This window comes from Gadus chalcogrammus, chromosome 6 (assembly GCF_026213295.1).
Source record: "Gadus chalcogrammus isolate NIFS_2021 chromosome 6, NIFS_Gcha_1.0, whole genome shotgun sequence".
NCBI lineage: Eukaryota > Metazoa > Chordata > Actinopteri > Gadiformes > Gadidae > Gadus > Gadus chalcogrammus.
Window position 1 is genome coordinate 5,859,670 of NC_079417.1, and position 17,181 is coordinate 5,876,850.

At 46.4% G+C, this 17,181-nt stretch overlaps 1 protein-coding gene across 1 annotated transcript; it reads right to left on the minus strand.

The window, feature by feature from the left end:
- Positions 1–547: 547 nt before the first annotated feature.
- ehmt1a (euchromatic histone-lysine N-methyltransferase 1a) lies at positions 548–16,968 on the minus strand. Its single transcript, XM_056592754.1, has 23 exons — positions 16,853–16,968; positions 16,206–16,463; positions 15,785–15,872; positions 15,075–15,154; positions 14,601–14,850; positions 13,810–13,946; positions 13,223–13,366; positions 12,581–12,912; positions 12,105–12,191; positions 11,677–11,765; positions 11,124–11,230; positions 10,019–10,141; positions 9,518–9,619; positions 9,146–9,250; positions 8,466–8,620; positions 6,861–7,028; positions 6,152–6,296; positions 5,750–5,827; positions 5,254–5,369; positions 4,924–5,010; positions 2,970–3,048; positions 1,598–1,773; positions 548–1,206 (listed from the first exon to the last, which is right to left on the minus strand). Exons 1-23 carry the CDS (start codon positions 16,898–16,900, stop codon positions 1,020–1,022), a joined length of 3,141 nt encoding a protein of 1,046 aa, XP_056448729.1. The 5' UTR covers positions 16,901–16,968; the 3' UTR covers positions 548–1,019.
- Positions 16,969–17,181: the final 213 nt, after the last annotated feature.

Consider the following 17,181-nt stretch of genomic DNA (forward strand, 5'->3'; position numbering starts at 1 on the left):
TCACGCCTCGACTTATCGACTGCGATTTAAAAATTAAAAAAAGTCGCCCTCTCTCGTGTTGCACATGAGACACACCTTAGTTTTTTTTTTAATCCCGCCTCGTTTAATTTATTCCCGGAGAGTTAAAATACAGGTTCGTCTTTCCGCAACCCTTCTTCCGCTAAATCTGTGTCGGTGTGAAACCACTTTCTCTCTCTCTCCTTTGGAAGCGACCACGTGACCATTGACAAGCCAGCCAGTGGCTGCACCTGTACCCTCTCTGTATCCATAGCAGCCGAGACATTGTGCGTGTGCGTGTGTCTGGGGGTGATTAGAAGGTGAAGGTGAGGCTTGTGTCTATGCAGCCTATTGGCCGCATTATGAAATACCTAATTAAAGTAAAATAAACCACCCAAATTTCAAATGCCAACATTACATTCAAATGACACACAGTGGTCCACATTCATTTAATTTATCGTCTCTTCTATGATGAGTGCTCAGCCAAGGCTGGGTTTATTCAATACTTAAAGATGCTTAAAATAAGATAAGAATGACAAGGAAAAAATTAACACCAGGAGACAACCATAGGGAGGCATTTATAAAGTGCATTTAATTGCTTTATAAACAAAACCAGCTTCAATAAGATCAGAAATGACTACAGTTTATACAACAACTTGTATAAACAGTGTCTTATTGCTATGGGAAATGCAAAGGTAGTCTCTTCCGATCACTAGATGACCCATGATCGCATTCACATCATTTTAGTAAGCTTTCTATGTCATAGAACAGATTTCTAATGCGCTTCAATGTACTGCACCCGGAAACAATTGAATACCGAGTTAAAAGTATGGTTAAAAAAACACACATGTCGACTTATTAGACGGACATGAAAAATACAGTTAAAAGCCAATGTTAATGCTCATGTTTTTTGCTTCAACAGATAATAAATCAACAGACCCATCGATCTCCTCTTCATAACATGATTAATTTCTTCCGCTGAGAGACGGAGAGAGAGAGATTCACTAGCGCAGGTTAAGCGGTCAGTTCTCCATCTGGTTGCCGTCGCCAAAGAGGCGATGAGTTGTGGCGTCCGAGCCCCGCCCTCTCTGAGTGGCGGCGGATGAGGAGGAGGAAGAGGAGGAGGAGGAGTGGCGACACTGCAGGGAGCCACACTGGCAGCTGAAGAAGCGACGCTTGATCCTCCAGTAATGGTCGCCGTAGTCGAACCTGTCAAGAGACCACAACCCAATTCGTTTATGAGAATTATTCAAATACATCTTCTTAAAATTGCGCCCAACCCCGATTCGGATCATTAATGACATGCATCTCAAAGTGAATGAACTTTTCTGATAAGAAATGAAATAGTCAAATAGTTAATAGGAAGATCTATGTATATGGCAATATGGACTGTGGTCACCTCGCGGTCACATTAGAAATTCATGTCATATATGAAGGAAAGCTCACCAATCTTTGGGGTAACCATGAAAGCTCGATGCAAATGCAGTTTAAAAGCTACCTCTGTGGGGAAATGCTTCACAGCCCCAAGATGCAATGCAGCACCAGCCAACAAACCATATGATACATCATACTGATACAGATAACATATAGTGTCACTCACCCAATCTGCTCGCCGGCTCTGATTGGTCGGCAGGAGAAGAAGGCGATGCGAGGGAAGCGAAGGTCCTGGTGGGAGGTGAAGACGCGCACCGCCACCACGTTGGGGTCACACAGGTGGTTCACGAAGCGCCCCACGTTACCGTAGCGACGCGCGTCGATACAGTGGACCTCCCCCACCTGCACGCAGAGAGAAAGGGAGAGAGTGAGAGAGATAGAAAGAAAGGGGGAAGGGGGGCAGAGAGGAAGAGCAGACAGACAGATATACAGACAGGAAGAAAGGGGGCCGTGAGGGGGACCATACAGAGACAGACAGACAGATAGACAAACAGACAGACAGACAGAGACAGATGTGAGACAAATGGGATACCGTGAGCCAAGAGACCGACAGAGGGACGGATAGAGTCTGTAGGCAGCAGGCCAGCAGCCTTGGTCAGTGTGTCCATCAGAGGACCAGGACAGGTCATTTAAATATAGTTCAATGTGTGCCCTTGGTTGTGTGTGTGCGTCGGGGTGTGTGCGTGTGTCAAATTAGCTCCACATCGCCCCCTCCTGACAGAACAGGATATGTTCATCACAGGGTGCAGTAGGGGAGAGCGATGATATAATCCTAAACATTCGCTACTGAGATACAGATAACTGGATTGAATCATTTTTTTATCAATGCTTCAATGCAAAACAACTGGAGACCGACATAATGACCAATTAGCAAAACATTTCTGCCTGGGAAAGATTCAACTTAAACTTTCAACATAAAATAAAAAAACCGAACGTACAGATTACATTGTCAAACGACAATACCGTAATACACATCAGGTTACAGGTTACATTGCCATGTAACCCAAGTAAAGTCTAACATGGTTGAATCCATTTCTTAAGACGCTCTTGACACCTGGCATTAACATGCCTTTTGGGCAATGGGATACAAATCGGATATTGCCAAAATGCAAAAAAAACAAAAAACAGGTGTAAATGCTACCAAGATGCATTTGTGCTCGGATCTGTCATACAACCCCAGGAGCTTGACTGGCAAACATTCTGAGGGCATTGATCCCTGTGCGTGCATCCGACCCACCGATATGCATATAGGGTGTTCTATTCAGACCGGAGGGAAGGCAAATGAGTGCATCAGCATCCAATTATCTTTAGCCATAAACATCTGTGTCATCAACATTGAGCAGCACTAATGAGTGGAGCCAGCTGGGTAACGACTCCTCTTTGTATCCGAGGGTCTGTCAGCACACCGGGCAAACGGCAATAGGGTTCCCACGTCATTGTTGTTGTTGTTGTCTCTGTGTGCTTCCGGCCTGGTGTTATCTGACAATACCTTAACCTTCCCAGGTGGATGGCCGACCTGCTTGGTAACGTGACCTCACCTTGTTGTCCAGGGTGAACAGGAAGGAGTCGTTCTCTCTCTTGTCCGCCTCTGCATCCGTGACGATCTCCCCGACGTACCTGAGAGAGGAGAGACGAGAGCGTCAGGACGACCCAGGGGAGGACATCCCACTAGTTGCCGGGACAACCAGACGGTCATCAGAACAACCCACTAGTTGCCCGGATAACCCACCGGTCATCAGAACAACCCACTAGTTGTCAGGACAACTCACCGGTCATCAGGATGAACCACTAGTTGCTATGAAAACCCACCGGTCATCAAAACAACCCCAACCCACATGGTCAACCCACCGGTCGTAACTTGGTACTTAGATTGTACCTGTAAACTTAAAGTACTGGGGCCGTATTCACAAAGCATTTTATCTTACCGCTAGGAGTGCTCCTAACTCGCGCTAAAACATTTTACGTAGGAGTTTTTTCTTAAAAGTTATTCACAAAGCCGCTGAGACCTACTCTTACTAAGGATAAATCACAAAGAGTGAACTAAGAGTGACGCGCCGTTGCTATGGATTACGTCAATTCTCGTGCACGAGTTTAGAAGCGGTCAGTTCGGTGATTGGTTGTTCAGACGAGCCCACTGAATCACCGAAAAACAAGGAAATAGCCTAGGCTAGAAATGAATTCCTATTAAGTAGTTATAGTGCAGTTAGCAGAATACACGCATGATGACAATTTTGTGCAGACCACGATAATGACGTTGTAGCCTGCGCGTTCAAGAGAGAGAGAAAGCAAACAATAAAAATACGTAAAATCTAAAAGAAAATAAATGTTACGAACTACCCAAGTGTTGACTGATTTGTGCCAAGGTGTTTACCTAAAATGTGTTTTCAAAGTGATCCCTAAATGCCTGTCCACTCGGTTCCACACGGCCAAATTCCTTGTAATGTTGATGTTGACGCCATCATCATCATCATCATCATCATCATCGTCTGGCTGTGGAATGTTCCTCCGCTTGCAGAGGTTGTGTAGAATGGCACACACAGTGATTACTGTGCTTGCCCTCTCTGGGGTGAGGCGTATTTCGCCGTGGAGGACATGAAACCGACGTTTCATCTGCCCAATTCCTCTCTCCACAACATTTCGTGTATGTTTGTGTGCTCGCAAAGAGCCAATACGATGTGTTTTACGCATAGGACTATTACGTAATCTGCGTAATCACTTACATGTTATACTTTAACTGTGCTCCCGGTTGTGGATTGAGGTAGGGTGTCTAGAGCCACGTCTTGCATGGATAGAGTCACTGTCACCCAGCAAGTGACACCCAACTGGTAGGCTACATCTCAAAAAGCTGCCTCAGACCGCTCACCATTAAAATGCGCGAATCATGGGTAGCTGAAGATCCAGGCCACTTTGCAACAACATCCAGTAGGCTATGTTAACATTTGCATCAAAAACAACCTGCGTGTTGATGGAATGCACTTTCTTCCTATTGACGAACACGTCTTTTGATGGCGCAATTATTTTTATTTTTTATAAGTTATATATATTTTTTTATAATTTATAATTTTTATAACATTTTATATCGGGACTAATCGGATTATTCCTGTTAGTCGGGGATGTTATTGCATCGCGCATTAACTCCACAATAAATTGAATACCCTAACATTTCGTCTCGCAGGCATTTTAAGATTCTTTGTGAATAGGTCTTACTGAGTTAGGAGTCCTCTTGAGGACTTTTAAGCTCTCCTAGACTTAGGTGCTACTTTTAGTCCTAAAATACTTTGTGAATTGCTCTTAGTGAAAAAAGTTAGGAGTCCTAAATTTAAGAGTGACACGCCCATTATTTTTAGGAGTTACTCCTAAATTCGCCAGTTAGGACCTACTTTTAGCCCTAAGATCCTTTGTGAATACGGCCCCTGGTGTGTAGCTTGGCGTACGTTAAAGTATGTATTGTGTATCTGTTTGTTTGTGCATATTTGTGCGTGTGTCTCTTACTCGCAGATGAATGCTCCCTGAGGAATGTCCTGCAGAGCCTGGACCCCCCAGCCCATCTTCTGTGTCCTGTACAGCTGCAGACGCACCCTTCACAATAAAAGCACAATTAAGTGTCAATGATACTTCAAAATAAAAGCCCCATAACTTATTAATTTAATCAAGCAGAATGAAGCACATTTTTTTTGGTGCATTAAACTCTTAATTTCTTCTAATTTAACACAAAATAACCTAAACTCCCCCGATAACAACATAGGATCTCTAAACAAGGTCCACTGTTGCAACAGTGAGATGAAGGCGCTCGTCATGTGGTTCCCCCCATCGTCCAATCACCTGAGTCCATTCTGGACCACGCGGTTCCGGCAGGTTCTCCAGCAGGAGCAGGCCTGGTTACACTCAAACAGAACCGGGGGCTCACGCTGGCTGGCATCCAGCGGCAGGCGACCCTCCTGCACCGGGACACGACCATATTAGTCTCACAGTATTACTAATTAGGATTCGTTCATTCATTTACTCTGACGGGAAAACCACGGCTGAAGTTTGGTTGTGTTTAAGACCGTAGAAGTGTTGTGTATCTGGGGCTGTCTCATGAAGTGTTGCTTGGAGTGTTAAACTATTATGTTGTGCGGCTTGATATGTGTTAAGTACTGTCGTGAAGCCAACTGTGTGTGTTGAGTACTGTTGTGTGTCCTGGTGTGTGTCAAGTACTGTTGTGTAGCATGGTGTGTGTGTGTGTGTGTGTGTATGTGTGGAGAACTGTCGTTTCGTGGTGTGCGTCTGAATGCGACCCATGATAAATGTTCCGTCCGTCTCCAGGCGTTTGACTCACGTTGTCGTACCAGCAGCACAGGCTGAGCTGCCCACACATGCAGGTGCCTGACCCACAGTCCTCTGGACAGGAGCAGTGCTGCAAGAGACAGGACCACACACACACACACACACACACACACACACACACACACACACACACACACACACACACACACACACACACACACACACACACACACACACACACACACACACACACACACACACACACACACACCCCTAATTAAACCAGAACACAACCCTGCTAAAGCATGTTGGACTGAAGTTTTAGCCAAAGTGACTGATTATGGATCTTCGGGGGGATTGCACCCCCAGAACCGGTCGACTGGGAGTCTGACACCCAAACTAGGGTGTGTGTGTGTGGGGGTGTGGCCGGGTGTGTGGTTGGGTGGGTGCTCACCTGAAGGTGCGTGATGTCCGTGTCGGCGTGGAGTGGGGAGGTGACACAGCTGTCCGAGACGTATTTATAGTCCGAGGGGCAGGGCTCTGCGTCCACCTCGTTCACACAGCTGATGGCAAGCGCCTCGTAGCCCCGCGAGATGTCCCTGGAGGGGGGGGGGGGGGGGATGGAGGAGAATGTGGTTAGCGGACCGGCTCAGTGTCTCCACCCACTAGTGTGTCAATAAGCACGCAGGCGACATTCCTTATAGCAGCCGCAGCCCTTTCTCATTTCTCATTCCCTTCGCTTATAGTAAGAACCACTTTCCTGTGTCTTCACGGGCCGGTCCATGAAGGACACCTAGACTATATAAGGTAAACCGCTCCGTCTTCAAATGAACACTAACTCTCAATACTGAAATGGAGAAAAGCTAGCAGGCTTTTACAAATACATATAGTAAACATTGGACGATTTTTTTTCTTTATATACCCTTGACGTGTATACAAAAAAAATGTGAGCTGATGAGTAATGAGTCATCTGAGCTCTTGAATACAAAGTGAAAGTGATGCCAGATCGAGATGCAGGTAGGGGTTAGGGGGAGTCGTGCTCAAGGATACCTCCAGGTTCTGCCCACAGGATGTCTACAACCTTTTGGCTGGCAGTGGACCAACGCATCGTCGCTGCTTAAAAACACACACACACACACACACACACACACAAACACACTCACCTGCTGAGCAGCGTCTCCCTGCGTCCGTCACTCTGTCTGCGTGCGTCCGTCAGCTTCTTGTTGGTTGCCAGTGCCGACCACACCTTGGATCCGTACGCGCAGCAGTCCAGCGCCGTCTCACCGTCGCGGTTCCTCAGGGTCACGTCCCCGCCGCGCGCCAGGAACAGCCTGCCGCCAGAGGGTCGGCACGGGGTCAGACGATTAGCAAAAGGTGGAAGGTGAAGATCAGGAAGGGCGTTCTTTCAAAGAGATATGCGCGGAATAATGGGAGGATTGTATTTCTTTCCGTCGTTTAGGAACTTGCTAATCTTTTGTGGTTTAATGTTTTAATTATTGTATTTGCTACAAGTTGTATTGCGCTCTTTTGAGCGTTCTCAGCCTCAATGTTGGACCTTAATGTTGCTGTATTAAGCCTTTCAATTTTATCTTGACTGGTAATGTTAATAACATGAGAGTAGTCAGGGTGGTTGATTTCCAACTTAACGATCAGTCTACGTTCACTGCCGGTCTCTTGGGATAAAAGTGGGAAACCTAACGAATCATTGTGCATACATTTAGGGTATTGGGCAGACGCTTTTATTCAAAGCGACTTACAAAAAGTAAGTTTCACAAATGTATACGTTATAAATTTGTCAGAAGAGAGCGAAACAACAATATAATGCTTTCGATAAATTAAGGATATTCATAGAACAAGTGGCAAGCACTTACAGTCAATAGATTCACCCATTCCCTGTATGCAATAAAGATAGCTAGGACAAGATGCTAAGGACTATTTTTAAGTGCCAGGACGACAACATACAATAAGTGCGTACATTAAGTGCCAGGACGTACAACATACGATAAGTGTGTACAATAAGTGCCAGGACGTACATCATACAATAAGTGCATTACAATAAGTGCCGGGACATACAGGATTCAATAAGTGCATTACCACAAGTGCCAGGACGTACAACAAATGGCAGGACGACAACATACTATAAATGTGTACAATAAGTCCCAGGACGTACAACATACAATATGTGTTAGAGGGGTGTTTGAGGAGAGTTAGGGAGGAGGAGGAATATTGGGGAGGGGGGGGGGGGGGTAAGGAGGGAAGCTATGCGGGGTCCAGGTGAACTAGTGAGTCTAGAGCATTGGTTCTCAAAGTGCGGCACGCGGGCCAATGGCGGGCCGCGGAATCATTCTTGGCGGCCCGCAATGACATACATAATTATGCAAGTAAAAAATAAAAAAATAAAAGGTTTATTTTTATTATTATATCAATATTAATTTAAACAAATATAAATAAATATAAAGAGAAAAGTCGACTCTCTCTAGCTTTCAATTAAATCCTTTTACATTTGTTAGTGTTAATCCGACTGTACATTACTTAGAAAGGCTGAACCTCAGTTTCGTGATTTAGACCTCACTTGACCTCCCACCCGGAGGTCCACAGTGCAATGTTTTTTTTGACCACTGGGATGCTGACGGCGTTTCCCGCCAATTATTTTTTTCCTTTAGTGGCCCTCAGTCAAATTTTGGGTTCCTAAATTGGCCCTCAGTTTTCAAAACTTTGAGAACCCCTGGTCTAGAGTCTCTTGCATACAACACAGTAGCAGTACGTACATGACACATTCCAGGTGGTTCTGGCGGGCGGCGACGTGAAGGGGCGTGTCCCCGTGGATGTTGGCGGCGTGGAGGTAGCTGCGGGCGTCCAGCAGGTTCTGGGCCACGTCCTCACAGCCGCTCAGGGCCGCCCAGTGCAGACACACGTTCTCCTCCTAGGGAACCGGCACAGACTCACTCTCATCACTCATACACAAGACCATCACAGACCAGAATACACTCATCACTTATACAAGACCATCACAGACCAGAATACACTCATCACTTATACAAGACCATCACAGACCAGAATACACTCATCACTTACACAAGACCATCACAGACCAGAATACACTCATCACTGATACATAAGACCATCACAGACCAGAATACACTCATCACTTATACAAGACCATCACAGACCAGAATACACTCTCATCACTCATTCACAAGACCATCACAGACCAGAATACATTCTCATCACTGATACATAAGACCATCACACACCACAATACACCCTCATACACAAGACCATCACAGACCAGAATACACTCTCATACACAAGACCATCACAGACCAGAATACACTCGTGAGTGTACACTGTGAATACACTGAGTGTTTGAGAGTGAGTGAGAGAGTATGTTAGAGACCGAGTGAGTGAGTGAGTGAGTGAGTGAATGCGTTTGTGAGTTAGTGTGTACCTTGTCTCTGATGTTAACGTCAGCTCCTTTGGTGACCAGTAGATGGACCAGTGAGTGGTGCTTGTGCTCGATGGCCCATGTGATGGGAGTCCATCCCCCAATGTCCTATAAAACACATGCACACACAATGTTATGCTGCATCAGCAATCAGGGGACACACAGAACAGTGTTACACCTACTTTACCATTGTTTTCCCAATGGTACAGCAGCAGCGACTGTGCTGAGCGGCTGCCTTTCGATGCTCCTCACCTTTTTCTGGTGTTTATTCATCACAGATTAAAGTTCAAAAGTGTTAAACTTTGAAGACACTTTTTAGTGTGTGCCCATGCCGTGGTGGTGGTGGTGTGTGCGTGTGTGCCAATGTGTGTCTACCTGACAGTTGATGTACTTCGCAGCCTTGGTGAGCAGCAGTTGAACGACATCGTCGTGTCCCAGTTTTGCCGCCAGGTGAAGACAGGTGGAGCCCTGGATGTCCTGCGGGGCGAGGGCGACGCAGATCACGCCGTCAGCAAAAGACAACGAGCTACGCCAAATCCTTCAGCTACACCACCGGCAACTCAAACACCAAACCCCCTCAGACGCGCATTTCCCCAGAGACGTGTTCAATCATGCGTTGGACGAACTTACGTTAGAAATTTGAAAGGATTTTTTTAATTGAACAACTTTTTTCGGGCATCACCAGAAGTATAGGTGGACGTTGCTTTTGTCACGCGACTTGCAACTGGCTCGGATCAAAAGCAAACTGGAGGGTGATGAAACCGGTGGTAAGACACACACAAAGTAGGATGTGAAGAAGAGTCACACTTTGAGGGGAGTCGAAGGCGCGCGACGAACAACAGAGGGGGAGTCTTGCGAGTGCCTCATTACTGGTACCTTATTACAGACGGCTGAGCCAGCTGAGAGCAGGTACTTGACCGCCTCCACACGGTTGTTCTCCGCCGCGCACATCAGGGGCGTCTTCAGCTTGTCGTCAAACATCTCCAGGTTAGCTCGAGCCTGCGAGAGCACACACACACACACACACACACACACACACACACACACACACACACACACACACACACACACACACACACACACACACACACACACACACACACGTTGTGGTTTGCTTACATAGTTTACCTGCTGACGTTGTTAGATCTCTCCTTTCAGTGTATTATAGTTCTTCTCTAGTTTGATCCCTTGTCTTCACCTTATATGGTCAAACTATTGCTGGCTAGCCACTCCTCCCTCCTTTCGGTCTCTAGGAATCCCTGATTCTTCTGGACGTACTTGAAGACTTTAGGGCTGCATCTTGGGTCCTGTAGCTTTTCCCATGGTTATACTCTCGCCTAGTTATCACTCATCCAGTGTGCAAGACTGGTCCTTGTTCAAAAAGGTTAAAAATAAATGGATTGATTTGTAATGCTCATAAAGGAGGACCAGTGCAAACACCTGTAGCCAGGATCAAATCTTCCAACACAAACTATAAAAAAAAAAAAAGTAAGCCAAACACTGTAAGGTAAAATGTCATCTTACAAAACAGACTTTAGATATAAATCTGTAGTCATGCCAGGCTCGCTCAATTCTGGGTGAGGCAACGTTTCACTTTCTTACAATTTCCATTTGTTTTGACATATTTGTTAAGACGTTTCTGGAGGCGATGAACTGTAAGCGTGCGTTGGGGAGCAAACACTCGGTTGGCAATGGTAAACTGTATAAAAGGAAACGCTCTGTAAAGTTTTGAAATCACCACCATGCAGCCTGGCCACTTTAGAAACACACTAATTCATATCCCCTTCTGAAAGCCTTCATCCACTCGACCCAAGGAGTTCCTTTTTCGGTGGAACATCTCCGCTACAAACAGGAAACGAGGTGTAACTCTGCACCGCTTACGGGCCGGGCTCTGTGCCGTCTCCGCCCAGAGGTTCTGTTATAACCTGGTACGACGGCTGGGGCGCAGATGACTTCAAAAGGTGGTTAAAGGCCGTGGTACCTGGAGCAGCATGTGGCAGACCTCCTGGTGGCCCTCGGCGGCCGCGGCGTGGAGCGGCGTGCGCATGTGATCCTCCTCCAGCGGCAGGTTGGGGTCCTTACCGTCCACTGAGGACATCACAACATTAATCATCAGAGGTGAGCAGAGCTCAGGAGGTAGAGTGGGTTTGTCTGGTCACCCGGAGGTTGCTAGTTCGATCCCCCGGCTCCTCCTAGCTGTGTGTTGAGGTGGTTGACTCCGCCGTCGGTGTGTGAATGTGTGCATTAACCGTCACTTTGGATAAAAGCGTCTGGTAAATGCCCTTAAATGTAAATGTGATCATAATCATCTCAAACTGTTGAGAGATTGAGTTAAAGACACCCAATAGAATAGTTCAGACCAGCCAAGTATAATATTTTTTTACTATAATATACTATTATGTATATATATATATATTATAATATACTCATCATATATACAACTATATGTATCGTATAAATTATATTGTAATATTTTTGTTATATTTCTATCTCCCCCCCTTCCCAAACACACACACCCACTTAAGTGAACCTACCAAGGAGATGGATGACTTTCTGAAGATCTCCTTCCTTGGCAGAGATGTACAGCATCCTCGAAGCCAACTTCACCTTCTGATGTTTCAAGCTGAGGAAAGTGAAACCAAATCAGATCCGTTGAGTCCGTAGTTCATGGCAGAGCTCACACCTGCTCTCTGTACCTGTAACTCCACTTAGTTGCAGTATTCACCTTACCCACCTGACTTACACTCAATGTGAACTCAATGTCATATTTCAATTTAATGGCCAATATCCTAGCATTAGAGTCACTTCACAGCTTGTTATTATGTGCGTGCACGAGTATGTATATATACATTTTTTATATATTTCTTGTTTATTCCTTTCTATTGAGGTGAGCAGCTGTGACAGCCACTGGCCCTTGGGATGATTAAGTCACGTGATCTGAAAGGACTGACTGCCGACTCACCTGTCATCGTCCAGGGCCGGCCGGATGCCCTCCAGGGGGTCTTTCCGTGCTCCGCCTCCCCCACCGAGACCCGCCTCACCCCCCTTCCTGCAGACACATTACGTCCCAAGGTACAACAGATTGTTTGTTAGCGGTTCCTTTGCCTTCTGATGTGTGTCAAGGGGTGGTATATACAAGTATTCAAGGCAGGTACAACCACAGATGCCTGAGGTCGTCACATGCCTGTAGGCTCCTTCTGTTGATAGTGATCATAGAACATAAACAAATATATGTGCATGAAAGTATGCATACAGTATATACAAGCAAATAATTAGCAATACAGAATTTTCTTAACACACACACACACACACACACACACACACACACACACACACACACACACACACACACACACACACACACACACACACACACACACACACACACACACACACACACACACACACACACACACACACACACACACAGGTCCTTACCCGTCCGGCGCCCGGCCCCTCGTCCTCCACGGCTCGCTGGTCTTCTTGGCCCGTAGCGCGGGGGATCTGGTCGTCGTGGCGATGGCGACGGCGGCGGCAGCGGGGGAGGCAGCGGGCAACAGGGGCGGGCAGCGCTCCACCGCTCTGGGCACAGGGGTCCCGTGGGGGTTGGGCGGGGCGCTGGCGGTTGCCGTGGAGACGGTGACCTCGTGGGTGGTGCCGGGGTTCTCGCCGCAGTGCGGGCAGAAGAGGCGGCCTTTGAGCACCGAGGCGCAGCCGTGGTGGAAGCGGTGGGAGATGCTGCCGTAAGGTCGGCACTCCTGGAATGAACCCTGGGGAGGGGGGGGGGGGCGGGGTTAAAGGGGGAGGAGGGGTCAGCGAGAGGACTGACCCAGATAACAATGTACAGCTGAAGTACCAACATATATCTATACCTCGCTATTAATTACATCATGTCATATCAATAGTAAGCAAGACAAATGTTATGTAATGTCAGTAGTTAATTCAGTCTTATTGATGGGAATTATTGGAAGTCTGTCCGTCTGTACGTCTCTGTCGATACATCTGATTCTGTCCGTCTGCGTCTTTTTCTATTTGTGCGTCTGTCTGTCTGTCCACTCCCCAGTCCCTGTGTGGCCTCACCGCCCGGCAGAAGAGTCCACACCCCGGGCAGCACTGGTGCTTCACCATACCCCCCCGGTGGTCCTCGCACAGGACCATGAGGTGCACCTTGCTGGACGGACGCATCATTTCCTGTTTCAGCACGCGCCGCTGGCAGCGACTCATCTGCAGAGTGACAGGTGACAGGAAGTGAAGACATCAGGAGTCCACACTTTCGAGAAGATGACGAGACGATGAAGATGAGGCGAGGACATGAAAAAAAACGAAACAGCGATCTCTCCTCGCCTCTTTACTCGCATGTTTTTAAATGTTGAATTATTATTTTATTTAAATTTGTTTCATTCTTGAACTCTTGTGGTAAATTGGTAAACAACAAATGTTTTTTTTTTATAATAATAAAAAAACTAAAACAGAAAGATGAAGCATGCAGCGTTTTAGTAATAGAAGATTAGCAACAAGTTTAAAATATAAATAAATGTGAATCAAAGTCTCCCGGTCAGCTTCTAGTGCCTTGCCCTTCAGCACAGACAGGCCGATCCATGCATGCATTAAGAAGTAAATATCAGAACATCTTCTCCTATAAATCCGGTTTTCTGCATGTCCCCTACCATCCCGTCTGAGCTCTCGATGGCCATGCAGGTCTGTTCCCCCGCGGAGGTGCCCTCTTTGCTGGAGGGGGTCTCAATCCGACAGCAGCACAGTGGATGCTCTTCTGCCAGGTCGCCCCCCCCCAGGTCTGCATCCACTGCACGCGACAAGAGAGATTTGTCAGCAGGAACAGAAACGGCGGCAGGGTTCAAACACAGGCATCAGAGCATCCTAAAACCTACGCTTTTATTTTGAAACTACCGCGACCAGCCCGGGATAGTGTAATGCAGGGGGTCACCAACACAGCGCCCGCGGGCACCAGGTCGCCCGCTAGCACCAAATGAGGCGCCCGCAGGCCTGTTCTAAACATAGCACAACTCATTATTGAACAACTCTTTCCCACCTTTTTTAAGTCATTGTTGATAATAATTGTGAGAAATCATTAACATGATCAGTGTCTTCACATAAAGATGATGATCATTAAACATTAATAATAAACTAAAAGGTAAACTGAGCAAAGTTGTTATTTCAGAAGTGTATCAAACTCGGTGCCCTTCGTATGACTCAGTACCTACGAAGTAGCTCTCAGGTTCAAAAAGGTTGGTGACCCCTGGTGTAATGGCTAGAGCAACCTGAACGTCATGCATCGAGAGTTCACTGTAAAATTGTCGGCTAAGATGAATGAAGGGTAAATCATAGCACTGCTAGATCAGAAAATCTGGGTAGGACGGGGGAGGAGTCTTGATAAGAGCTGGGAGGAGTCACCAGATAGATGGGAGGGGCTTCCTGAGATAAGGGGAGGGCTTATTACCTGTGAGTTGGGGGGAGAGGAGCTCCTCTTGGGCCTTCAGGTCCAGAGAGTCCAAAGCCAGTTCTGTGTACTCATTGCTCCGGGGCTGCTCAGCGTCCCCCTCCTGCCCCAGCGGGCTGGGGGGTCCTGGGGTTAGGGTACTCGCCGGGTCCCCCTCCACACTTTCAGTGTCTGGAACCAAGCTGGTGTCCGTTGTCGATGCCTCATCCTCTTCTTCTTCCTCCTCCTCTTCCTCCTCCTCTTCGTCTTTCTACCTCAGGAGAATATGGAGTTAATACGGCCTTACAGACTTTCATGCAATATAAATGAATTACAGATTATGAATACAATCCTCCATTTCTAGGATTATACCACAGAATTTGACTTGGTTCAAAATGTTGTATTTCTAGGTTCTAAAGATGGTTGTTCTCATTTTCATTGGCAGTATTGTAGTGTGAACTCCGTAACCGCAGAGATAAAAACGTATGGACCAACCTTCTCCGGCTGCTTTAGAACCCGGGTTTTCTTCTTGGGAACCAGGTTGTACATCCCCATCTTCCTCTTCTTCCTCTTCACTATGTCACACAACAACAGATAGTCAGCAACAACAGGCTCACGAACACACGAGCTGACAAGCTTATACCTAACTAAAGACAGACTTAGAATCAGATTAACTATCAGACACAAAAAAGACTAACCGAAAGGACTAAGTAACCTGGAGGGTCTACTCCAGACTCACTATCTATCATTAACCATGGCAGACTAACTCCCACGGACAAACTAAAAGAAAGTCTTAGACCCCTGAAATCATCATGATCGCATATGCTGTCCAACTGCTTTTGAAGACAGTTGTTTCAACGAGGTAAAATATAGTCAACGTGGCGTCTGGATTGTAGACTTAATGACGAGTTGCGTGGAGACTCATCAGAAGACAACAGACGCAATCATTCAAATGGGATTGTTGACCAATTGCAGGCAGCAGTGCAACGGGGAGCGTGAGGTAAAGTTTGAGTGGGGCTTCAGATAGAAGCACAACGTGGTGCATAGATTTGGTCACAAATTGTAATTTTGTATGCAAGAAGAGTACTGTCTGTAAGAAGATCAATCACGCACCATGGTGGGGCTTCACTAGCACAGACACAGAAGATATCCCAGAGATTGCATGTTGCTTTGTTTATTTAATAGAGCACATAAGATCCTGCTACCTGACTGAGTCTTGCTGCTGGAGGTCTGGTCCATGGCCTTCTGGTTCTGTTTCACAGAGGAGGGATGGGCCGACAACTTGTCTCTGGTCTGACTCAGAGAGAGAGATAGACAGGGTCATGAAGAGAGACAGCACGACACTTTTTTCATGAGTTTGGAAGGAAGTGTAAGTCACAGTGTTTATTCTCAAGCAGATAACATTGAAACACGGTCTTCACACACACACACACACACACACACACACACACACACACACACACACACACACACACACACACACACACACACTAAATAGACGTACAACAATTACCTATTCATGGCTACAAAACAGAATACAATAAAGTAAAACGTGCAATGGAAAGAATTTCCATCGGATCCATAGAGCGAACTAACATTTTGTGGTCAACAATGTTAACACCCCACCTGGTTCTCAGCTTGACTGGAAGATCTGGCCAGCGATCTGAAATACAGACTTTGGGGACTCCCCTGTGTTCTCGCAGTGGATGCGGCCGCCTTTCTGCCGCTTAAACCATCATTGCTGCCGGTGAACGAGTTGTGGAAAGTGGAAATCTTGCTGGGGAGTTGAGATCTGTGGTCCTTCATCCCCTTGCCTTTGCTGGTAGGTTCAGACGATCGGCGTCCGGTTGCTGCAGATCCATCGCTTACAGCTCCTCGGTCCATCTGTTGGAGGAGAATGGTTGTTTTTATCCTACCTGGGAATGATTATTTATGTTTTATTTATACGATACTATCTGATCATCGATTTAAACTTTTTCCATGGAAGTTGGTCAGTGTTCGCTGCATTCGGCCCATGAGTAGAGCTGTAACATTTCACTTTTCAAAGTAACTTAAGCAGAAAATCATGTAGCTCAATTACGCGCGGTCCATCTAGACAAATATGCATTCAAATAAAGTGGTATAAAGTTGCAAACAAAGTAAACAAAAACAATGGCCCCCGCAGAGAGAACACACATACACACACGCGGGAGTCTGTAAATCGTGCAGAACCAGAGGAAAGTAAAATAAGTGATTATCTGGGCAAGGCCCGGTGTAAAAGCTTTTGGTTTTACCTTCAACACACTCATAGGAATGTAGTTTATTAAAGGAAGACTTGACATGCGGAACTCATAACCAACGAGGCTGTGCCATAACGTTGCTTCCACTCATACAGGGCTCATGTCATGTGACGAGGCTGCAACTTGTGATTGGTGGAACGCTGCGGGAGTACTCGCTCCAAGAGTACGGAGCTGGGTTCAGGTTGAGTGACACCATGCGGCAACAGGTGGAAGTGCGTCTTACTTTTGTTTCAATGGTTGCAATGCATTGCCGTAATCAATCAGAAATAGAACAAATCATTTTTCTGTATTTTTACTCATATATGTATATATATTTTTTTTTA